The sequence below is a fragment of the Somniosus microcephalus genome, chromosome 1 (genome assembly GCF_052327205.1).
Source record: "Somniosus microcephalus isolate GS21.2 chromosome 1, FLI_Smic_1.0, whole genome shotgun sequence".
Taxonomy (NCBI): Eukaryota; Metazoa; Chordata; class Chondrichthyes; order Squaliformes; family Somniosidae; genus Somniosus; species Somniosus microcephalus.
Genome location: NC_140987.1, coordinates 201,589,251 through 201,607,937, shown reverse-complemented (window position 1 = coordinate 201,607,937; position 18,687 = coordinate 201,589,251). Strand labels below are relative to the sequence as shown.

The window sequence follows — 18,687 nt, the reverse complement described above, 5'->3', positions numbered from 1 at the left end:
TAGATCACTGCCATTCAGAATAAAATTCTAACCCACTAAATGGATGTTGTACATTGTTACATTCATCCTTTAAATTCTATTCTTTCCCAATGTTTATATATTGGAAATATATGTACTATGGTAACTAGCATCAACTACACAATATATTGTAAAATAGAAAATACACAATAGCAAATCATAAATCACAAACTTATTTTTCAACTCAAAAGCTGAATTGTTTAATAATTCCATGAACAATGGTGTAGAAGACTGGTTATCCAAACATTACTTTAATCGTAATTAAAAATGTAAAAGTTATGAAACCTACTGGGATTCCAGGCCTTGTTTCTCAAGGAACCGCATAGCACTGTCAGAAAAGTTTGCAAACCCTAAATATGGGTGGTGGGGAAAAGACAGAGTGACAAAAGAGCAGTTAATTTGACAAGAAATTCATTCAGTATTTTGGGTACAGTCAGAGTATATGAATAGGTGCATTGCCTTTACGCACCATGCACTTGATGCACCTTGCTGCACTTGAATGATCTTGATGTCTCTAGAGTACTGAATTTTTTCTGAACTGTTATCAACCCATTTTAACCATAAAATAATCAACAAACAAGCAATGGAATGAAAATTTTAATATTGTAGAATTAGAAAAAGTGCACCAAATCAGAATTTCTTTTTTTTTAAATAACGAAAGCCAAAATCCAGTACGAGTTTGGTGAAAAGTACCATGGCAGCCTACATGGTAAGGCAAGGAAAAGAGTATACATACGCCCATACATGTGTACTCCCCTTCCACTTGAGTTTAAAAACATATATTCCTACATCTTATACATTTTTACTTCTATTTCAGTCACTTCATTGGAACCAGATGCAGAAGTGTAAGAATGCAGCTCAATTTAAATTCCTGCAGATAAGCATCTGGGAGCTGGAAGCTGATCTGGAGGTGTCCAAGTCAGAAAAAAACCTCAAATTATTCCAGCCCTCCCTCACACATCTTCTAGCAGTTGGTTTACTGATCAACATTGGCAGAGACCTGGGAAGCTTTCTCAGCTAGGAGATAGTGTGCATCAAAAGTTTCTTTTCTGCCATTATAGAAAATTGAATAAAATTCCACATGCAATTACACTGCACTTTTCCAGCTACAAGTAATTATCAGCATGATATTAATTTCAAGAATGTATAAAAACTTGATCAAAAGCAAATATGGAAACTCTGCAACAGAAGCAATAATTCAATCAGCAAATGCACTGCTAAAGGAGAGGTCACAGATTTGATGCCCAGTCTTTACCAAGTTAGTTAATCTTTGTGAGGTGTTTGACAGTCGTGCTACAATTGGCTTTAGCACCACTGAGCCAGGGTGGGTGGAGGAAATCAGCCAGGATTCCCTATCCTGAAATGGCATATGTGCGAGTAGCAGGTGATGACAGTATTGGACTCTGCAATGACGCCCCCTCACCGCGACCCAGTCAAATAGACTGCTGACATATACTGTTTAGTCATAGAGTTATACAGCACAGAAAAAGGTCCATCGTGTCTGCGCCGACCATCAAGCCCCGTCTATTCTAATCCCATTTTCCAGCACTTGGTCCGTAGCCTTGTATGCTATGGCATTTCAAGTGCTCATCTAAATGCTTCTTGAATGTTATGAGGGTTCCTGCCTCTACCACCCTTTCAGGCAGTGAGTTCCAGATTCCAACCACCCTCTGGGTGAAAAAGTTTTTTCTCAAATCTCTTCTAAACTGCCTGTCCCTTACCTTGAAACTATGCTCCCTGGTTATTGACCCCTCTACTAAAGGGGAAAAGTTACTTTCTATCTACCCTATCTATGCCCCTCATAATTTTGTACACGTCAATCAGGTCCCCCCTCAGCCTTCTCTGCTCTAAGGAAAACAACACCAGCCTGTCCAGTCTCTCTTCATAGCTGAAGCGCTCCAGCCCAAGTAACATCCTGGTGAATCTCCTCTGCACCCTCTCCAATGCAATCACATCCTTCCTATAGTGTGGCGACCAGAACTGCATACAGTATTCCAGCTGTGGCCTAACTAGCATTTTGTACAGCTCCATCATAACCTCCCTGCTCTTATATTCTATGCCTTGGCTAATGAAGGCAAGTATCCCATATGCCTTTTTAACCACCTTATCTACCTGTCCTGCTGCCTTCAGGGATCTATGTACATGCACACCAAGGTCCCTCTGATCCTCTGTCCTTCCTAGGGTCCTATCATTCATTGTGTATTCCCTTGCCTTGTTAGTCCTCCCAAAATGCATCACCTCACACTTTTCAGGGTCAAATTCCATTTGCCACTGTTCTGCCCATCTGACCAACCCGTCTCTATCGTCCTGTAGCCGGAGGCTTCCCTCCTCGCTATTTACCACGCCACTAATTTTTGTGTCATCTGCGAACTTACCGATCATACCTCCTACATTCATTATCTAAATCATTAATGTACACTACAAACAGCAAGGGACCCAGCACCGATCCCTGCAGTACACCACTGGACACAGGCTTCTAGTCACAAAAACAACCTTCGACCATCACCCTCTGCCTCCTGCCAATAAGCCAATTTTGGATCCAATGTGCCAAATTTCCCTGGATCCCATGGGCTCTTACCTTCTTGACCAGTCTCCCATGCGGGACTGTGTCAAAAGCCTTACTGAAGTCCATGTAGACTACATCAACTGCACTACCCTCATCCACACACCTAGTCACACCCTCGAAAAATTCAATTAAATTGGTTAGACATGATCTCCCCCTGACAAAGCCATGCTGATTATCCTTGATTAATCCTTGCCTCTCCAAGTGGAGACTAATTCTGTCCCTCAGAATTTTTTCCAATAATTTCCCTACCAATGATTTTAGGCTCACTGGCCTGTAATTCCCTGGTTTATCTCTACTACCCTTCTTGAATAATGGTACTACGTTAGCTGTCCTCCAGTCTTCTGGCACCTCCCCTGTGTACACTAGGATAAAATAGCTGAAGGTGTTAGACACCCATGGAATTGTACTTCAACATGACTAAGTGCTTTTCATTTCACCACAGGTTCTATAACATGGTAATTTGCATTATTAAAGTTGAAAACCATTTTATTTCTAATTTACTTATAAAATAGGCATTTCTAAAGTAGCAAACTGATTTAATTTCATACAGAATATTTATTACATTTGCATTAAAAATGTTTTTAAAAAGTGAAAATAAAATGAAGTCCAAGCATGCAGATCAGAATTGAAAATGTGCACCAGCATTAATATAAAGGGAAAAATAAAGCTAACCACTCTCATTGTAAAACTGTGCACAAGAGAACCATCAGCTTCAGCAAACAATAAATCAGCAAGTGGGATCTAACTAAGACAGCTCCAGTTGAAAAGGTAGCACCAGCAAAGGATGATGGGACAAATGGCCACCTTCTGTGTTGTAATTTCTATGAAATGACTATTTTCCTAATGGATTTAATACAATATAGACAAAAACTGATCAGGAGACCGATTGTGCGCAGTATGTTAATACTGCCAGTCTGTATGGAAAGATGATGAAGTACTCTATTCCAAACAGTGATCAGTGGACAGCAATCTGGTTGTTGAAGCCCTGCACTGTTACTGTCTTAACCTTATTCTCCAACAGTGAATCTAGATAACTAAAACTGCTGCAAATTAAGGCCCAATGTCTTTCGAGCCCCACAGAATTTTCTTGGAAACTATGCCTGAAATAAGGACCTCAGCCAAAGGTGGCTCTGCTGCACGCTCCAAGGCATCAACAGCTCAGCCAAGGAGTTATGCAACAATATATAAATGTGGGTTGTGGACTCCTGTACAGACATCCCCAAACTTTTCAGGCTGCTTGGCACACACTCACTTGACTGCATGAAATGCTTATGCTCAGTTATCAAATAAGAGCACCATTCTGTGGAGGACCACCTGCAGCAGGACCTGCAAAGCAACATGTTTAAAAAGCTGAAGTTTTACATCACTCCACTGGTGGGGCCATTTCTCCCCCTTTAAGGGAATAAGCATACTTTTAAGAGCTGGTGATTCCTCCATTTTCAAGTATTTTAAACTTGACCCAAAAGCTCTAAGGGTTTAGAAGAATGAGAGGGGGCCTCATTGAAATGTATAAAATTCTGACAGGACTAGACAGACTGGATGCAGGGAGGATGTTTCCCCTGGCTGGGGGGGTCTAGAATGAGGGGTCACAGTCTCAGGATACGGGGTAGGACATTTAGGACTGAGATGAGGAGAAATTTCTTCACTCAGAGGGTGGTGAACCTGTGGAATTCCCTACTACAGAAGGCTATGGAGGCCAAGTCACTGAATATATTTAAGAAGGAGATAAGATAGATTTCTAGACATAAAAGGCATCAAAGGGTATGGGGCGAGAGCGGGAATATGGTATTGAGATAGAGGGTCAGCCTTGATCATATTGAATGGTGGAGCAGGCTCGAAGGGCCGAATGGCCTACTCCTGCTTCTATTTTTCTATGTTTTCTATCAGCAACTGGACTGTGGTGACACGATCAACAGGTCAGCTAACTGCATTGCAGATGTGCACAGTGCTGAAAGGGATATTATCAGCCCAAAGTATACTCTAAGGTTTCAATTTGATCCAGAACTCAGCGCTATTTTATTTATATAGAAAACCTAGGTTAGGCAGCTGTTTCTACAGCACTGAGGATAAAAATAGTTCCTTACAAATACAAATAAGCCTTGTATATCAACAGAAAATGCTGGAAATAATCAGCAGGTCAGGCAGAGAGCAACAGAGTTGACATTTCAGACTGATGACTTTGTTAGAACCTTGGCCTGAAGCGTTAACTCCGTTTCTCTCTCCACAGATGCTGCTTGACCTGCTGAGTATTTCTAGCATTTTCTGTTTTTAATTTCAGATTTCCAGTATCTGCAGTAATTTGCTTTTGTAAGCCATCCGTCAAATCCAGCCAGGAGTAAAATAATGGATACATGAAAACACAACTTTCTAAAATTAATAGTTCAACAATCTATATTTTTCACATAGGATATAAAAAGTGTATTTGACTATCCGTGACTAATTTATTTTTGGTCATGTGGTTGCCAGGAAAAAAGCTTTACATCTGTCTAAGCAGGCTCAATGTAGAACCACCTGCACTAATTTTTCCAGTGCAGTCCCAACCTCTACACGTTCCTTCTTATATCCGTGTGGAACCATCAATACCATACGGAATGTGGGGCTTGTCGATTCAACTGACTATGCTCTCACCCCATCTGGCCTCCTCAGTTGCTCTCATGGTCCCATCTCTCACTACCACCCCCAACCATTGTGTTTCCTTCTCAGCCACCAGTGGTGTAAAAGTGAGTCCAAGAGACAGCACATAGAATGATGGTGTAGAAGGTAAGCAGGAGAAAGAGCTACTGGAAGAGTAATTTTTGAAAAAATGAGCATCACAGGAAATCAACTCTAAAAGACATACATGCATAGATGCCACAGTATAAATGACAGCACTGCAAAAATGGAGCTACAAGACTGAAATGTGACATTCCAATGTATAGTAATCAGTTACAATTTTAAACAATTCCAGGGACAGCACCACAAGTACCTGTCTCAAGTCCAAACTCCAGATATTTCTCTGTCACAATTAGGATCGCCATGGCTTTTACAAAGAAGAAACAGCCAAAAGTGATGCAGACTGACCTCTCCCCACCTTCTTCCACTTTAAAGTAGTGAGTGGTCAGAGAAAACAGTACCTTACTGAAGAACATTTATTAAGGAAAACAAGTTAAAATACATGTAGTGTTTCAAAATAGCTTACATGCAAAAAAACTGGTCAAATGTGATAAAATTAATCTTTAGACAAATAAGAACTGATTTCTTACAGAAACTAGAGCGATTTCACTGCTCCTGGTATTATTGCAGTAAATCCAATCAATCTTGTTCTCTCCTCCCTTCATTTTGAACACTAAATTGCACCATTGTTCTGTTATTGAATAAAGTTTGGTTACAGTTTAGTCTATGCAGTGAGTTGCATATCCAAGTCGCAGCTTGACGATGCTTATTCTGTGCTGTGTGGCACTGCCACTGTGCTAAATGGGATAGATTCAGAAAAGATCTGGCAGCTTACAACTGGGCATCCATGAGGCGCTGTGGGCCACCAGCAGCAGCAGATTTGCATTCCACCACAATCTGTAACCTCATGGCCAGGCATATAGGCAGACTTAAAAATGAGGTGCCAACTTGGGGAAACTGCAACACAGGACTACATGCATACTAAACAACGGAAGCACCATGCTATAGACAGAGGTAAGCGATCCCACAATCAACGGATTAGATCAAAGCTCTGTAGTCCTGTCATATCCAGTCGTGAATGGTGGTGGACAATTAAACAACTAAAGGGAGGAGGAGGCGCCATGAAATTTTTTTTAATATTCGTTCCTGGGATGTGGGCGTCGCTGGCAAGGCCTGCATTTATTGCCCATCCCTAATTGCCCTTGAGAAGGTGGTGGTGAGTCACCTTCTTGAACCGCTGCAGTCATTGTGGTGAAGGTACTCCCACAGTGCTGTTAGGGAGTTCATAGATTTTGACCCAGCAACGGCAATATATTTCCAAGTCAAGAGTGTGAGACACTTGATGGGGAACTTGCAGGTGATGGTGTTCCCATGCGCTTGCTGCCCTTGTCATTCTAGGTGGAGGTGGTTGCGGGCTTCGGAGGTGCTGCCGAAGAAGCCATGGCGAGTTTCTGCAGTGCATCTTGTAGATGGTACACACTGCAGCCACGGTGCACCGGTGGTGGAGGGAGTGAATGTTTAAGGTGGTGGATGGGGTGCCAATCAAGCGGGCTGCTTTGCCCGGGATAGTGTCGAGCTTCGGGTGTTGTTGGAGCTGCATTCATCCAGGCAAGTGGAGAGTATTCCATCACACTTCTGACTTGTGCCTTGTAGATGGTGGAAAGGCTTTGGGGAGTCAGGAGGTGAGACACTCGCCGCAGAATACCTAGCCTCTGACCTGCTCTTGTAGCCACAGTATTTATGTGGCTGGTCCAGTTAAGTTTCTGGTCAGTGGTGACCCCCAGGATGTTGTTGATGGTGGATTCGGTGATGGTAATGCCGTCGAATATCAAGGGGCAGTGATTAGACTCTCGCTTGACGGAGACAGTCATTGCCTGGCACTTGTGTGGTGCGAATGTTACTTGCCACTTATCAGCCCATGCCTGAATGTCATCTAGGTCTTGCCGCATTCAGGCACGGACTGCTTCGTTATGAGGAGTTGCGAATGGAACTGATCACTGTGCAATCATCAGCGAACATCCCCACTTCTGACCTTATGATGGAGGGAAGGTCATTGATGAAGCAGCTGAAGATGGTTGGGCCTAGGACACTGCCCTGGGGAACTCCTGCAGCGATGTCCCCATCCTCAATGATGGCAGAGCCCAGCACGCGAGTGCAAAAGACAAGGCTGAAGCGTTGCAACCATCTTCAGCTAGAAGTGCCGAGTATATGATCCATATCAGCCTCCTCCTGAGGTCCCCACTATCACAGAAGTCAGTCTTCAGCCAATTCGATTCACTCCACGTGACATCAAGAAACGGCTGTGCGCACTGGATACAGCAAAGGCTATGGGCCCCGACAACATTCCAGCTGTTGTACTGAAGACTTGTGCTCCAAAACTAGCCGTGCCTCTAGCCAAGCTGTTTCAGTATAACAGTGGCATCTACCAAACAATGTGGAAAACTGCCCAGGTATGTCCTGTCCACAAAAAGGACAAATCCAATCCAGCCAATTACTGCCCCATCAGTCTACTCTCAATCCTCAGCAAAGTGATGGAAGGAGTTGTCGACATTGCTATCAAGCGGCACTTACTCACCAATAACCTGCTCACCGATGCTCAGTTTGGGTTTTCCAGCACAACTCGGCTCCAGACCTCATTACAGCCATGGTCCAAACATGGACAAAAAAGCGGAATCCAGAGGTGAGGGGAGAGTAACTGCCCTTGACCGAGTGTGGCATCAAGGAGCTCTTGTAAAATTGAAGTCAATGGGAATCAAGGGGGAAAAATCTTCATTGGCTGGAGTCATAACTAGCACAAAAGGAAGATGGGTTGTGGTTGTTGGAGGCCAATCAGCTCAGCCCCAAGACATCGCTGCAGGAGTTCCTCAGGGCAGTGTTCTAGGCCCACCCATCTTCAGCTGCTTCATCAATGACCTGCCCTCCATTACAAGGTCAGAAGTGGGGATGCTCGCTGGACGACATTCAGGCTTGGGCTGATAAGTGGCAAGTAACATTCGCGCCACAGAAGTGCCAGGCAATGACTATCTCCAAAAAGCGAGAGTCTAACCACCTCCTTGACATTCAATGGCATTACCATTGCCGAATTCTCCACCATCAACAGCCTGGGGGTCACCAGAAACTTAACTGGACTAGCCACATAAATACTGTGGCAACAAGAGCAGGTCAGAGGCTGGGTATTCTGCGGCGAATGTCTCACCTTCTGACTCCCCAAAGCTTTTCCACCATCTACAAGGCACAAGTCAGGAGTGTGATGGAATACTCTCACTTGCCTGGATGAGTGCAGCTCCAACAACACTCAAGAAGCTCGACACCATCCAGGACAAAGCAGCCTGCTTGATTGTTTAAGGTGGTGGATGGGATGCCAATCACTCCCTCCACCACCGGCGTACCGTGGCTGCAGTGTGTACCATCTACAAGATGCACTGCAGCAACTCGCCAAGGCTTCTTCGGCAGCACCTCCCAAGCCCGCAACCTCCACCACCTAGAATGACAAGGGCAGCAGGCGCATGGGAACACCAGCACCTGCAAGTTCCCCTCCAAGTTACACACCATCCTGACTTGGAAATATATCGCCATTCCTTCATCATCGCTGGGTCAAAATCCTGGAACTCCCTCCCCAACAGCACTGTGGGAGTACCTTCAGCACAAGGACTGCAGCGGTTCAAGAAGGTGGCTCACCACCACCTTCTCCAGGGCAATTAGGGATGGGCAATAAATGCTGGCCTTGCTAGCGACACCCACATCCCAGAACGAATATTTAAAAAAAAAATTCAACCACAGCAAGAATCTCAAATTTGCTTTCTATTTTCTTACCTTTACATTTAAAGATGTGGTCCCTATGAATGGCAAATCATTTATACATTGGGTCTGTTATAGCAGGATTAATGCAGAAGAAATGTTTGTAAGTACTAGGTGAGGCAAAGAATTCCTAGATTTGCCAGTTGCTGGCTTCAGCCCATTTTAAGTTTTCAATAAGGTTAGATGCACTGTATGATGGTTAGTATTCAGCTATGCACAGCTCAAGACTAAGTAATCCAAATAGGTGAAGTACATTAACTCTTAAATTGCCAACTCAGAATTCCAGGCTGTCTAATTTTTTACGATAGCAAAATACTGCAGATGCTGGAAATCCAAAACAGAAAATGCTGGAAAAACTCAGCGGGCCAGGCAACATCCGTGGAGAGAAAGTCCTCCACCTAGTCCTATCACCATCTCGTCTCGTTTTGAATACCTCTTAATGTCTCTTTTGTTCTCTCCCAGCCCGGCCTCTTAATCTATTTCATTCCCTGTGCCTCTAGTCTTGATAAAGGGTTTTGACCCGAAACGTCAACTCTAATTTCTCTCCACGGATGTTGTCTGGCCTGCTGAGTTTTTCCAGCATTTTCTGTTATGTCTAATTTTTTAAGTGGCTATCTTTTCCCTCTCCCTTCATTCTATTTTTTAACTATTTGCTTTCTCTCTATTTCAAACCCCTTTGTCTTTTAAAGAAAAAGTTCCAACAGTCCAGCTTTCGGTTATTTCCGGTGCCCCAACCTCCACCTTGGAGATGGGGTCCATGCCGATAAATATGCCGCTGATCTACTAAAAACTTCTTCCAAAGGCTGATTTTTCAGCCAATGAAGGTCTAAGTGTCACCACTAGGTCAAAAGAAGATGTAATTTTGTAGCAAACTAAGATTGCAACTGGAGGATAAGCCACCCCAGGAAAGAATCAGTTCTATATTATCTTTACAAATAAAACACTTGCACCAATCATCAAGCAGACAACTGACAAGAGGCAAGTCATAACAGTGATGCCCTTTGAATTATTCACGTGAATTTAATAAAAGTTTTAGGTTCCCACATATGGAAGATTTCCCACGTTCAATGTTTCAATTTATTAAAGAGGAACACTACTTTACAAAAAGTTTTTCCAGAAACAGTCCTTTAACCATGTGCACCCCAGTAAAGGAGCAATCAAGCTTGCAACATTGCACCTGGGAGTAACATTCCATTCCTGAGGGCATTCTGGGTAAGATTACATCACCACAGATAGATTGCTTGTCTGCTGAAGAAAGATTTGGCTCATAAATAAAACACTTTTACACAAAGCCAAAAACATAGAATAATGACTATGGTAGAGGGAGTTATAAGACTGTAATTCAATCATGGGGTTCTAATAACATCATAAAGTACCAGAGAGCGCAGACTGAAGCTTTAATTACAATCTAAAACATCCTCCCCAACAAGGTACACTAGCTGACTGTTCTGTGCAGATTGCAGCATCATGTAGTTCATGAGATCTGCATAGTGGATGTTTGGGAATAAGTAACACTCCCAAGTAGTTTACAATACATATTGAAAAGAGCTGTTCAGCCCTGATTTTTAAGGATGAAATTTTGCATCTTCTGTTATGGTTACTAAATAACAGCATCTGGTAAGCAAGTTATTTTGTGAAACTTCACGTAATGGGAAAACTAGAGGGAAAATTAACTCTCTCTCACCGGCAGAAATTGGGTGGAACAGGAGTTAAAAATCCAAGCGGTGCACTCGCCCCTCTGTTCCTATTATAATGGCGTTGTTTCCTTGGTCAGCTGAAGCGCCAGCCGGACACCTCATGAATAACTATGAATCTGGGTCTATGACGTCAATAGGAACCCGATGCAATTTTAACTGCCTACTGAGCAGAGCGTCTGCAGTGAATGCTCCACTCAGTAAAACCTGGCGACACCCAGCAAAGGCCGTCAGATAAGTTTAAAACATCTTTGTTGGGCCAGGAGAAGGAGTACTCCGGGTTCCACAAAGAAACTGTGGGCTGCTGTAGCCATAGACTCTTCCCCCCCACCCCTCCGACCTGCAAAAATCTCCCAAATCCTCCCACCTTACTTGCATGTTGGCGTGGCAGTCTCTAGGGCACCCAATCTTCGCAAGCCCAAAACCGAGCTGCCTCTAGACACCCATTGTGGGTGGGCAGCTGGCCAGCGGAATGTTAATCCAGCCCAGGGTTAAAATAGACTGGGTCTCCCACTGCAGTTCTTGGATGTCCAGCCCACACATCCATCAGACCTTCTGCCTGGGAATTAAAATTCCCGCTTATGTATTTTACATCAATGATGATGCTTGACTAGCTGTATGTCAAGGTGGTAGGTTTTAACAGAGAAATAACGTTTTACAGGAGGTAGTGAACACTATTATATGCACAAGCAATATACAGTTGAATCATTATTTTAAAAAGTAATGCATCTACTAAAAGTGGTTAACTTTAGACCACTCTCATTTCTTTGCAAAGTCGGGGGTCGGGGTCGGCAGGAGTCGGGGGGTCGGCGGGGGGGGTCGTTGGCGGGGGTCGGGGTCGTGCGCACAACTTACGCTGACCCTCTGCTCAGCGTAAGTCGTGCGCCACTCTGGTCATGTCGTGTGCACGACTTACGCTGAACGAAAAAACCTTCGGTTTTTAGAGGGTTTCGGTTTTCGGAAGTTCGGATAAAAGGTAGTCTACCTGTATAGGGAATTTTAAAAAAATGTATTCTCGGAATGTGGGTGTCACTGGTAAGGCTGGCATTTATTGCCCATCCCTAGTTGTCTTTGAGGTGGTGCTGATGGTAGTTTGCATTCTTGAACCATTGGTACTGTAGTAGCTTGATACAACAGAGTGACTTGCTTGGCCATTTCAGAGGGCCGTTAACCGTCAACCACATTGCTGTGGAACTTGAGTCACATGTAGACCAGACCAGACCAGGTAAGGACAGCGTAGTTCCTTCCCTAAAAGGACATCAGTGAACCATTTGGGTTTTTATAACAATCTGACATGGTCACTTTTATTAGTACCAGTTTTTTTATTGCCAGGTTTTAAAAAACTGAATTCAAATTCTCAACTATCATGGTAGGATTTAAACTTGCATTCTCTGGATTAATAGTCCAGTAACATAACCACTAAATTACTGTACCCGTATATTTTATTCCTTCAAAAAGGCACAAAAACAAACTTGGTTAAAGTTGCTTCGATGAACTACTAACATTGCTGCCCTCTAAAACAACTAAAGCAAACAGACATCATTGTGAGCCTAGCTATATTGTGAGCTTATAATACTGGCCAAAGGGCAGGCAACGAAATTGGGTCAGCCTAGTCTCGCCAGCTGTTATACAGAAACTTATTGAATAGCGGAGCAGGCTCGAGGGGCCGATTGGCCTACTCCTGCTCCTATTTCTTATGTTATGTTCTTATGTAACGAGAGCAAAATAAAATTAAGCATTTTTGAAAGTTATATATTTTTTTTTAAATCAGCAAATTGGCAATGGGAAACAAGTGTGCAATACTAGTGAATTTGCAACTATCGCAATTAAGCAATATGCACACTCACTAACTAAGCAAGGGGAAAAAAAAGGAACATGTACTGAACTTGAAATATGTGTCACGAGAAATAGGGCATTTTAATTGAGCTAATTCGGTGAATCCCATTCTTTCTACAGAAGTAGATTGTTCTTAAGAAGGTTAAACAAAATTTCCAGTACTTAATATATTTAAAAATCATTTGTTTTGATAACAAGCTTTTACTACAGCACTAGTAATGACCTTCAAGCAATACAACAAACTAACAAATACAATAGAGGAAGAGAGGTTCAGTTGTTAATATTTAGCTATTGCTACTCCACAACCTACTTGTGACCATACTTGTACTTGTTTCAATTGTGCTAATAGAATTTTCTTGTATATTAAATACTCTACTGACCCATCAATAACACCTTGTCTCAACAGGCTAACAAGGGGTTGCTGCTTGAAGTTTACAAGGATCAATAAATGGGTTTATTGCATTGAGGGACAGCCCAAATCATTACATTCTGCTGTAACAAAGGGCCAAGATCATTTAAAACTCATGAGCATTGTGGGTTAACAAAAAACATTTGCTACTTCACTAAAGAATACGTCTGAAGGAACAGTAATGAATCAACGCTCACTGCAGCATTAGAACAACCACTATCAAATGGTTACTAGCATTAATCTATTGTGCAAACTTAGAGCTTTTCATTCAATTTAATATTGAGTTTCCTCTAACAGAAACTTAGTTTAAGTTTTGGTCATGAATAGAATTGCTGGATAGCTTCTACTGTTTATTGTGCTGCAACATTCTACGATTCATCCATCATTCATCACTCACTTATTAGCATATATCGAAGCACTTTACCTAGCTGCTCAGACATCATTAACCATCACCATAATGAACTTCCTCTTCTTCTCTAGGGATGTCACTGAAAGCTGAGCCAAGCACCAGGTATAGCAAAGGTGAGTCTGAAGAAGTTGTGCAACAGAACCCAGACCTTCTAGGATGCGTTTTTAACAAGATTGCAACATCCATTAACGCAAAAAAAATGTGATTCCCCAGAACTAACTAGGATTGGATAAGTTCCTACAGTGTATGCCTGAATGACAAAGAAGGTGCAAATAAAGTGACTATTTGCCATGCTTTGAAATTGGACATAGTTTAACATAACTTGGTAGCATGGCAATGGAACGAAGTTAATGATTGGATGCATTTTTAGCAATCTTCCCCAATCCATTACTGCAGCCATTGATTAAGTAAATAACAAAGCTGAATACAAACCATCACTTTCTTTTTCAACTGTGCAATGCAGCTCACAACTTCAGCTAAATCCTTGCACATTTTAAAATAAAATGAGAAGTCAATACAGGAATCAAATGCTACATTTTGCAGCCATTAAAAGGATACAATACGAAGGCAAGGACCAGCAGGCACCAAACTATGCTAATATTCATCTCATTGTGGGGGTTTGTCAGACTGTAGTAGACTTCGGTAATGATGTAAACAATTGTGGCTGAAACCGCAAAATCCACCAACCACTGGTACTCAGGGAAGTAATACAGAACTGTGGAAGAAAATAAATGCTTTAAATGACCAAGTACTTTGAAACTATTTCACAGAAATAGAAAAAAAGTACCACCCGTCAGCTGCTCACACCTCTTCCAGTATTTTTAATATAACCGACTGGTTCCACATTCAATTCAAGCTGCTGTGGATAAATACCATATCCAACTAGAACGTGGATCTAGGCTCATCTCATGGTTCGTTTGTGATCCAGGAGATGTTAAAAGGGAAGAGAGAAAGATTGTTGTTTACTTTTTAATACCTACTCAAAATTTTAAGCAAAACAAGCTTGTCATCACAGGCAAATTTATTTGGTTGAGACAGTATGACACTTTAAAAATGGCATGGCACATAATTTAAAATTCCAATTGAAATATTTGTGACAATACCCAACACAAAATAATCTTTCCCATTTTATCACAAGTGTTACTTTGGAACATTCAGAAACATTTCTGAAGCTAGGATTTATTGTGTATTATTGATATAATTCCCTTATAGAACCTTTGCTAGAATTGAATTTACTTTGTTGAATACTTTGATCAATGTTCTATGTTCATTGTATTCAAAGTCCTATCAATTTTTTTTGAATTATGGATTTTTATGTTTGTTTTCTCCTCTTCCCTTTCTCTTGTTGCTGCTCCCATCAACACTATTTCAAGTTTATTTTAATCTCAAGTTAGCTCTTATTTCATTTAATGATCATATTTCTGCTTCATTCCATACAAGTGTCCTTTTCAGCTTGCATCGCATTTAATCTGATCTCAATGGCCCTGAATTTCTAATCGGAGGCTTCCTGTGGGCGGATGCCTCCAACCGGGAAAAATCTACGAACTTACCTGCTGGTTCCGTAGATCCCCGAGGCTTGCAATCCTGGGCCTCTCCTCAAAATGTGCAGAGGCCCACGTATCCCAGGGGCGCATGCGGTTTGCAAGCGCTCCTGCTATCACGTGGGCCAGGCGAACCAATGAAAGAAGGGAATTCCCCCTTCACACTTTTGACAGGTCTGTACGCACAGAATAGTCAAAAGTATGAATGGGGATCACATTTAAAAACAAACATTAATTTTAAAAAACATTAGATTTAAAATTAATTAAAATGACATTTAATTAAATATTTTAAACAAATTTAATTTTTTGAAAAAAAAATTAAATGTTTTTATTTTTAGCCCCATAAACTTAACTTTTGAAGAGTATTTTATCTATTATATATATAAATAAATAAAAGGATATGTCTCTCTGTCTGGCTATACAATCAAAAGTTATAGAGCATACCTACGCATATGTTATATCAAAAGAAAGCTCATCATTAGGGGAATCTTGTAGGCGTATTTACTTTTTGCTCCGACAAAAATTTTGCCGACGGTCGGACAAAAATTGTGCCGACGATATCCAAAAAATTTTCAAAATTCCTCTCATTATCCGCTTATTTGCATCGAGTGGGGGCGGGTTCATTGTGCGCGCGGGCGGGCCATCCTACAGTTGAATGACGTGATGATTGACCAATCGTACAGTTCAGTGACCTGACGGTTGACCAATCGGTGCGTGTGTGGGCGGGCCTTATCATTCTGAACCGAGGTGAGTCGCCGCCATCTTGATTCCAAACTTTTCATTTCTTTTTCCCACTTTCTGCGTGTTTCTTTTCAAATCTACATTTCCAGCAAAAAAAAAGTTGCTTTTAAAAGACAAATTGTTTAAAAAAAAAATTAATTTGTAAATCTTTTCTCTTAACCACTATAATTCTCCTACCTTTCACCGTTTTTCCAGGCCCGGGGCCTAGGCTTCTCCAACTGCCAGCAGCGCAACTCTAGTCCCAGGCTCCCGGCCTAGACGGAGACAAACACTGGCAGAGGGGAGAGAGTGTGCTGCCTCAGCTCCATTCCCGGGGTCAGTAGGTGGGGAGGCTTCATGAGCAACTGGGGTAGGTCGCAAGCCCCGAATAATAATCTGAAGATCCTGTGATTGCAGCTGAGGAAATTTCTTCTGCTGACAGCCCCAGGTTAACGGCAGCCATCTTTGTCAAGGAGGGCGAAAAGTTTCAGTGCGACGCCATTTTGATTCAGTGTGTAACAGAGTGCATGCGCGGCCATCTGAGTACAGGAACAGAGTGGGTGGGGCTTCTGTGCTCCAAATTGGGTCCTGGTGACCGAGACAGACAATCGACTGTGTGGGCGGGGCCTAATCTTTCCAACTGAAAAGCAAGCGGCGGCCATTGTTTGTGATACAATACACAGAGGTGAGCACCCCTTTTTTAATAAAAAGATTGGGGAGGTTGTAAAGTGTATGTTATAGAAAGATTTACCAAAAATGTTTTATAAGTACTTTAAGTTTCATGTTTCCCTACCCCTTGCTCCCCCCGCTCCCTTTCCCCCCCCTCCCTTTCATAGATACATAGAAGATAGGAGCAGGAGTAGGCCATTCGGCCCTTCGAGCCTGCTCCGCCATTCAATGAGATCATGGCTGATCATCCAAATTCAGTACCCGGTCCCTGCCTTCTCCCCATATCCCTTGATCCCTTTAGCCTTAAGAAATAAATCCAACTCTTTCTTGAATATACTTAATGAACTGGCCTCCACCACCCTCTGTGGCAGAGAATTCCACAGGTTCACCATTCTCTGGGTGAAGAAATTCCTCCTCATTTCAGTCCTAAATGGCTTACCCCTTATCCTTAGGCTATGACCCCTGGTTCTGGACTCCCCGGCCATCAGAAACATCCTTCCTGCATCTAGTCTGTCCAGGCCTAACAGAATTTTATAGGTTTCGATGAGATCCCCTCTCAATCTTCTAAACTCCAGAACTCCAGTGAGTATAAGCCCAATCGACACAATCTCTCCTCATATGTCATTCCTGCCATCCCAGGTATCAGCCTGGTGAATCTTCGCTGCACTCCTTCCATGGCAAGAACGTCCTTCCTCAGGTAAGGCGACCAAAACTGCACACAATACTCAAGGTGTGGTCTCACCAAGGCCTTGTACAACTGCAGTAAGACATCCTTGTTCTTGTACTCGAACCCTCTTGCTACGAAGGCCAACATACCATTTGCCTTCTTAACCGCCTGCTGCACCTGCATGCTTACCTTCAGCGACTGGTGTACAAGAACACTCAGGTCTCTTTGCACTTCCCCTTCTCCCAATCTATTACCATTCAAATAATAATCTGCCTTCCTGTTTTTGCCACCAAAGTGGATAACCTCACATTTATCCACATTATAGTGCATTTGCCATGTTTCTGCCCAATCACCCAAACTGTCCAAATCGTGGAGTTTCACGACATCCTCCTCACAGCATGCCCTCCCCCCCAGCTTTGTGTCGTCTGCAAATTTGGAGATATTACATCCAATTCCCTCGTCCAGATCATTAATATATATTGTGAACAGCTGGGGTCCTAGGACCGATCCTTGCAGTACCCCACCAGTCACTGCCTGCCACTCGGAAAACGACCCGTTTATTCCAACTCTTTGCTTTCTGTCCGCCAACCAGTTCTCTATCCAAGTCAATACCTTGCCCCCAATCCCATGTGCCTTAATTTTGCACGCTAATCTCTTATGCAGGACCTTATCGAAAGCCTTCTGAAAGTCCAAATACACCACATCCACTGGTTCCCCCTTGCCTATTTTACCAGTTACATCCCCCCACCCCACACCCCCTTCCCCCCCACACCCTTCCCCCCCCACACAAACACACCCCCCTCCCACTTCCCTTTCTCTCCCCCCACCCCTTCTCCCCCCCCACCCACCCCACCCCTTCTCCCACCCCACCCACCCCTCACCCACCCCACCCCTTCTCCCCCCCTCACCCACCCCTCCCCTTCTCCCCCCCTCACCCACCCCACCCCTTCTCCCCCCCTCACCACCCCCCTTCACCCACCCCCCCTCTCCCTCCCCCCTTCCCTCCCTCCCTCCTTCCCTCTCCCCTTCCCTCCCTCCCTCCTTCCCTCTCCCCTTCCCTCCCTCCTTCCTTCCCTCCCTCCCTCCCCCCCTTCCCTCTCTCCCCCTCTCCCCCCTTCCCTCCCTCCCCCTCTCCCCCCTTCCCTCCCTCCCCCCCTCTCCCCCCTCTCTCCCCCCCCCTCTCTCCCCCCTCCCCTCCCACTCTCCCCCCTTCCCTCCCCCCTCCCCTCCCACTCTCCCCCCTTCCCTCCCTCCCACTCTCCCCCCTTCCCTCCCTCCCACTCTCCCCCCTTCCCTCCCTCCCACTCTCCCCCCTTCCCTCCCTCCCACTCTCCCCCCTTCCCTCCCTCCCACTCTCCCCCCTTCCCTCCCTCCCACTCTCCCCCCTTCCCTCCCTCCCACTCTCCCCCCTTCCCTCCCTCCCACTCTCCCCCCTTCCCTCCCTCCCACTCTCCCCCCTTCCCTCCCTCCCACTCTCCCCCCTTCCCTCCCTCCCACTCTCCCCCCTTCCCTCCCTCCCACTCTCCCCCCTTCCCTCCCTCCCACTCTCCCCCCTTCCCTCCCTCCCACTCTCCCCCCTTCCCTCCCTTCCACTCTCCCCCCTTCCCTCCCTCCCACTCTCCCCCCTTCCCTCCCTCCCACTCTCCCCCCTTCCCTCCCTCCCACTCTCCCCCCTTCCCTCCCTCCCACTCTCCCCCCCCCTTCCCTC

General features: G+C 44.1%; 1 protein-coding gene across 2 annotated transcripts in view; it reads right to left on the bottom strand.

Annotated features, from left to right (window-relative positions):
- Nucleotides 1–18,687, bottom strand: part of tmem161b (transmembrane protein 161B) — a 94,714-nt gene that overhangs the window by 48,156 nt on the left and 27,871 nt on the right. Inside the window, exons 5-7 of one of the 2 annotated variants that reach the window (XM_085989262.1) lie at nucleotides 13,941–14,097; nucleotides 5,550–5,701; nucleotides 308–368 (exon numbers count right to left, since the gene is read on the bottom strand). In XM_085989262.1, coding sequence (XP_085845388.1) covers nucleotides 308–368; nucleotides 5,550–5,701; nucleotides 13,941–14,097 — 370 coding nt within the window. The remainder of the gene's footprint in view (nucleotides 1–307; nucleotides 369–5,549; nucleotides 5,702–13,940; nucleotides 14,098–18,687) is intronic. The other variant, XM_085989271.1, reaches the window with a different exon arrangement.